Source organism: Elephantulus edwardii, unplaced genomic scaffold (assembly GCF_000299155.1).
Source record: "Elephantulus edwardii isolate Elephantulus edwardi_28Jun2011 unplaced genomic scaffold, EleEdw1.0 scaffold00075, whole genome shotgun sequence".
NCBI lineage: Eukaryota > Metazoa > Chordata > Mammalia > Macroscelidea > Macroscelididae > Elephantulus > Elephantulus edwardii.
The window spans coordinates 7284112-7291010 of NW_006399825.1; the positions used below are offsets into that span (position 1 = coordinate 7284112).

Here is a 6899-nt window from a genome sequence, read left to right on the forward strand (position 1 = left end):
ATACCACAGCTTCTCTAGCCATTCATTTGTTGATGGGCACTTAGGTTGTTTCCAACTCCTTTCTATTGTGAACAAAGCTGAAATAAACATGGGTGTGCGACAAGTGTTTATTATAATGGGATAAAATTGCTGAAGAAAAAATTGTGTTCCAAATTTTAATTTTTATTTATTCATTGATGCACATTTTCTTCCCTCCCCCTTCACACCCTCCCCCCTAGTCCTTTTGTAATACATTTCTTGTTCTAGATTATTGTCATACAGATAATAACTAATCATATATTCCTTTTGGACAGTTTTCCCCCTCCTCTATTCTAATACAGTATTCATTATTCACTCTTTTCTTATCTCTCCCCAACACCCACCTCATGTCAGTGCTATTTTATAAAAGTGGTGTTATGCAGTATTTGTGACTGAGATGTTTCATCAGCAAAATGTCCTCTAGGCCCACTCATATTGTATAATTTTTTATGAGTTCATTGGTTTTTTTAAAAATTTTTTTATTGTATTATTTTTACGTGTACCGTCAAATCAGATCTGACTGGTACAGGAGGAGATTGCCCCCTCCTTCTCCAGCAGAGCATCTAGTGGGTTTGAACCACGTACCTCTGGGATTGTAGTGCAGTGCCTTGCCACTAGGGAGTTCATTGTTTTTTAATGCTGCATAATATTTCATTGTGTGCATCTACCATAGTTTTTCTATTCATTTGTTGATGGGGACTTGGGTTGCTTCCACCTCTTTGCTATTGTGAATAGTGCAACAATAAACATAAATGTGCAAAAATCTGTTTGAGTTGTCACTCTGGCTTCTTTAGGGTATATTACCAGTAGTAGAATTGCTGGGTCAAATGATATTTTTTTTTAAATGGTATTTTATTTCCAGCTTTTTGAGAAAGTGCCAGACTGCCTTCCATAGTGGTTGTACCATTTTACATTCCTACCAGAAGTGAATAACGGTTCCAATCTCCCCACAGCCTCACTAGCATTTTTTGTTTGTTGCCTGGTTGAACTTTGGTATTGTTGCTGGGATGAAATGATAAATCATTGTTGTTTTGGTGTTCTAAATTTTGAAGGAGGTATTTGAGTTTTTCTGGTTTTAATCTGATAGGACTCTATGCTGATTGTTGTTGTCCTTGTTAGGGGTCATTCAGTCTTGAGTCATGACTAACTCTATGTACAACAGAATCACACTCTCCTGATTCTGTGCCATCCTTACAATCATTGCTGCAGCCACTGTATCAATCTTTCTCATTGAGCATCTCCATATCTTTGTGGACCCTCCACTTTCCAGAGCGTAGTGTCCCTCTTCAGATACTGATCCTGATAACATATCCAGATTATGTGAGACAAAGTCTTTGTATACCTGCTTCTAAGAAACATTCTGGCTGTACTTCTTACAATGCGGATTTGTTTCTTCTTCTGGCATTCACTATTTTTAATAATAGCCAGCATCATATTTTAAAGGCATCAATTCTTCCTCAGTCATCCCCTGTCATTGTTCAAGTTTTGCATGCATTGCAAAGATGACTGAATGTTGCTCCGGAAGGCGCTCATCCTTGGTTAAGGACATCATGTTTGAAAGGGTGGTGAGACAGCAAAAGAGAGGAAGACCAGGTGGATTGACACAGTGACTATAGCAATGGGTTTGAGTGTTGGCACAGGATAGGACAGCGTTCAAATCTCTTGCTCATAGGGTCGCTATGGGTCAAACTCTATTAGATGGCACCTAACAACAATAAGGTGATTGAAAATACAATTACTTGAGTCAAGTACACTTTAACCTTTAACGTGACATCTTCGTTTTTTTAACACTTAAATGAGGTCTTTTGCAGAAAATTTGCCCAAATGCAATAAATTAATTGAATTCTTGATTCAAATGTTGCTTTCGTGGGTGCTGATTTTAAATCTAAGTAAAATAAAATTGTGACAACCTCAACATTTTCTCTGCGTCTCATGATATTGTGTACTGATCCAAGAGAACTTTTGTTTTATGTTGAAGTGTAATCAGTATTGACAGTTGTCATCAGGGAAGCACCACTTCAAGTCCTCTTCAATTTCAGCAAAGTTGTTATCTGTGTATTTCGGGCTGTTACTGAGTCCTCCACCAAACCTGATGTCTCTTTTTTTTATATTCCTAGTCCGGTTTCTCATATTACTTTCCCGGTATACAAGTTAAAGAAATACGTTGAAAGGATCAGACCCTGACACACAAACTTTGCCTGGTTTTTATCCATCCAGTGTGCCTTTGTTGTATTCCAACAACTTTAGCTTTAGTTTCTTATCTATGTACAAGTTCTTCATGAGCACAATTATGTTGTTAGATGCTGTGTAGTTGACTATGACTCATAGTCACCCCATGAACAAGCGATCTGAACACTACCCTATCCTGTTCCATCCTCATAATCTCTGCCATACTTGAATTCATTCTCTTTTTCACTGACCCTCCAGCTTTCCAACATGATGTCCCTTTCTAAGGACCGGCCCCTCTTAACAACATGCCCAAAATATTTGAGATGCCGTTTCACCATCCTGGCCTCTAAGGGGCACTCGATTGCACTTTCTCCAAGACAAACTGGTTTGTTCTCTTGCAGTTCATGGAATACTCAATACTCTTCTCCAGTACTACAATTGAAAAGCATCAGTTCTCCTTCTGTCATTTAGTCATTGTCCAACTTTCTGATGCATAGCAAGTAATTAGGAAAAACATGGCTTTAATCAGGTGCATCTTAGTCTTTAAACTGACATAATTGCTCCTTATCACTCCAGAAAACTCCTTTGCATCATATTGTCCCAGTGCAACAGGTCTTTTGATATTTTGGCTGCTGGTACCAAGGAAATGGGGATCCAAGTAAAGTAAAACCATTAAGTCTCATTTGTTAAGAAGATTATCTCTACCCCATTTAATGGATTTAGGCATTTTTCACAAATTAGATGTTCATATATGGATGGATTTATTTCTGGGTTCTCAATTTTGTTTCATTGGTCTTTGTTTGTAATTGTACCGGTACCAGGCTGTTTTGACTATTGTGGCTCTATAGGAGGTTTTGAAATATAGAGGCATGGTGTCTCCTATTTTCTTTTTCATTTTTGGTAGTGCTTTTCTTATCAGAGGTCTATTTCCTTAACATATGAAACAGTTTTGTTGATTTTGAGGTGATCTGTTGTTTGTTTGTTTGTTTAGTTTCCCCCTCCCCATCACTTTAAAGAATTACAGTCTTTCATCTTTTGTTGCTTCCTTTGCTGTTCTTCATGCCAGGGTCCCAGAGCTAAGATTTAAAATTTCCTTATAAATTGTGCCTTTTCTGGTTTTCCACCCTGCTGAAGCTAGAGGTCCCAGTAGGGACCAAGTGATCCATACGCATTTAGAGAAAAGATAACCTCCAAAGAAAATTTTTTAAATTCTTTCCTTGCAATTCACTGGCTTTTCCCTCTTTAAGACTATAGTTATGTTAATAACTAACCCATTGCCAGGGAGCCCTGGTGGCCTAGTGGCAAGAAACTGTGCTGCAATCCTAAAGGCACATGGTTCAACCCACTAGCTGCTCCATGGGATAAGGATGGACAATGGCCTCCCATGTGATTTATTACCTTGAAAACCTGCTGCAGGGTTAGCTATGTGTTGAATCTGACTCGATGGCATACAACAATAACCAAAGCCCATTGCTTCTGAGGTCCCAACTCTTCTCACTATCTCTTAGTTGTTGGAATGGACGAAAACCTCATAAGCAGTTCCTTACTTCACCTCTGCCTTGCATGCAGACTTCCGAGTTGTAAAACAACCCAGTGGTAGATGAAATTTGCTCCAGGACTTAAGAACCATAAATGACATAGCTGAACCTCTACACTATAATAGACAAAGTGCTAGTCTATAGGCCTTTTATTGTAAGAACCACCTTCTTTCTGTAACTTGATTTGTGCCACTATTGGAACCTCTACTCGGAATGTTACTGCTTTTTAATTTTTGACTCATGTACTTTTAACTTGTTAGCTAAATTTGTGTCTTCTAGGCTGTAACACTTCCATGATACATCTTCAAGGATATGAGCACGTACGGTTAAGCGCAATTGATAACAGTGCATCTAAATTCCAAAATCAATCTCCATAATAGTCTATGTGTTTCCTACTGCCAAAGGGGCCCTTTAGAGTAGTGAGAGAAGATCTTCACCCTGAAACCCACAGCGTCCCTTTTCAGCAGGAAGTAGCTAAAAGAATACGCCATCCCCTTTTCCTTATGAATCAGGATGAAGTTTCTCTCAGGGAGGAGTGATAGGGAATGGCAAAGGACACACTGACAAAGGAGATTAATCAGAACTGGCTTTGACAAGCACTGTGGCAATTGGACAATTAAAACAGACATTCAAGGGGGGAAAAAAAAGAAGAATGAACTGGGGAGGAGGGTAGAGAAAACAGTGCGACAATGAATGAATGAAAACCCAAAATCTTTGTAAATGTTCATTAAAACTAATAAAATTTAATAATAATAATAAAAAAAGACCATTGCTAACCAGTCAGTTCTGAATTCATAGTGACTCTCTGTAGATTCTAAAGAATTTTCAGTCGCTAGTTTTTTAGAAGTTAATAGGCCTTTCTTCTGAGGTAACTCTGAGTAGATTTAGACTACAATTTTTTTTTTGTCATAGTTGAACATTTAATGTTTGTGCCATCCAAGGACTCTTAGACTACATGGAATGATGTAGTAATAAACTAGTTACTAAAGAGGCAACAGTCCTCTGCCTTCCCCCACTCACTCCCTTTACCAGCCTCTTGTGCCCTCTCCTCTCTCCAGGTTTGCATTTTGTGTTTTTGTTTGTTTTTTTCTTTTCCATGGAATTCTTAAAACCTCCTTGTATTCTCTATCATTTCAACAATTTTTCATCCTTTCATTCCTATCGCTGCCTTCCACAAATCACATCCATCCATCTGCCTAGTTAGACAAATCCCCCACCTCCCACATGATACTGAATTTTGGAGAATGGTCACATCGTAAAGTACCACTCTAGAAGGAGAACACCCCATTTCCTGCCTTTAATGGCCTCCATTTCTCTAGGCTTCCTCTCCTCAGCTCTGAAGCCAGCATGGGAAGATTCCCAGAGGAGAGCATTTGCAAAGTGCTCTGAGTGCTTTGATTAAATTGATTGGATGAATGGAAATATTAATTCCAACTTCTCCAGCTTAGAAAACAAAAGAATTGTTTAAAAGCAATGACTCACTCACCATTTAACAAATGGTGAACATCCTTTGTAATTATAAAACATTATTCCACCGGAGATTCTGTGCCCCTCAACCAGTGAAAACTAACATGCTTGATTTGAAATAACTGGTAAATGTATTTTCTTGGTAACTTTAAAGCAACCCTTTTACTATCAATGATTGATTTACTATTTTGTTTAATGTTCTAGCTTCTCTCCTGAAGGGTTTGAAGCATGCCAACATTGTGCTCCTGCATGACATAATCCACACCAAAGAGACACTGACATTCGTTTTTGAGTACATGGTGAGTTACTCCAGCATTTTACAGAGCATAAGGAAAGTGCCTAGTGCTTGCATAATGAGTCTGTTAATATTTCATGGTGTGATAAAACTTTCATTACAGTGTGAAAGGTATCCTGGAAATTTTCATTATTATGATTAGTACAGCCTTATTGTTTTTATAACCACTCTTCAGACTTCTTCTTTACCCACTGCTTTTGCTATCTCCTTATCCCTCAGAAACAATAAATAAATAAGCATTTTGAGTATGCCTCCTAGATAACTCTTTTGTCTTCATGAGTCACAGAGTTTTTGTTTTTGTTTTTTTAATTGCATACAAGCTTAGTAAGTTACAATTTGTTTTGTGCTTTTGAGAAGAGGGAGATATACAAATAAGCAGAAAGCTGTCACAAGAGTCTGTGTACTTGGCTTGCCACCAAAGACACTCAGAGAGAGATAAATCCCTGTGTGACTGGGTTTGGTAGCAGCCATTTTAAATGAGCATGTCTTTGGTCAAAAACAGGCTTCCTTTTAAGAGTAGCCACATTATGTTTACGCTCAACAGTAGAGTCTCTGCAAACCTGGTTATGTTCCTTTGCACCCTACAGTCAAAAGTTCTGACCTTCACAATGGCTTCTGTCAGTCAGGTCTATGTATTGTATCAGGATTGACTCACCAAGCATGACTAACCCCATTCTCTCTCCCCTTTCTCTGGCACTGTCCAGCACACAGATCTGGCCCAGTATATGTCTCAGCATCCAGGAGGGCTTCACCCTCACAATGTCAGGGTGAGTATTGAAGGGTCAGGACTCTCCACTGTCTTATCCACAGCAGGAGAATATTGAAATGGGCTGTCACCACAAAGTTCCATAATGCTAAACAAGAAAATGGACATTCCTGATATTCTAGAGACAAGTTTATAATTTTGCTAAAATTCCCTTTCAAGATACAGCACAATAGGGGAGCTCTGGTGGCCTAGTGGTAAGGACCTGCAACTACAATCCCAGAGTCGCACGGTTCGAATCCACCAGATGCTGTGCCAGGAAAGGAGGGACAATCTCCTCCTGTACCAGTCAGATCTGATTTGATGGTACACTCACACAAAAATAACAATAAAAAAAAAGAATACCATTTAACAACAACAACAAAAAAAAAGATACAGCACAATGTCTGGTTGTTCTCTGGGTGGTCTGCCTCTGTGTGTCAGTCACTGTCATCATGCAGATTTGGTTTTATAAATATAAACTGAGAGAATGACATCAAAAGGAGAGAGTAAAGTTAGGTCTTCCTGCAGTCCACTATGATAAACTTTCTGTGATACTTAACAGTTCCCCACTAGAATTAGCGAACAAAATACTCTTGTTGGGTCTTGATCAGTTACTCTTTTGCCTGTTCTATCAGTTCCTGTTATGCATATGGGATCAACTTCCTTC

The 6899-nt window shown here is 38.7% G+C and overlaps 1 protein-coding gene across 2 annotated transcripts in view; it reads left to right on the forward strand.

Annotated features, from left to right (window-relative positions):
- CDK15 (cyclin-dependent kinase 15) overlaps positions 1-6899 on the forward strand; it is a 137378-nt gene that overhangs the window by 30869 nt on the left and 99610 nt on the right. For both annotated transcript variants that reach the window (XM_006889088.1, XM_006889087.1), the window contains exons 5-6: positions 5397-5491; positions 6192-6254. In XM_006889088.1, the coding sequence (XP_006889150.1) occupies positions 5397-5491; positions 6192-6254 (158 nt within the window). The remainder of the gene's footprint in view (positions 1-5396; positions 5492-6191; positions 6255-6899) is intronic.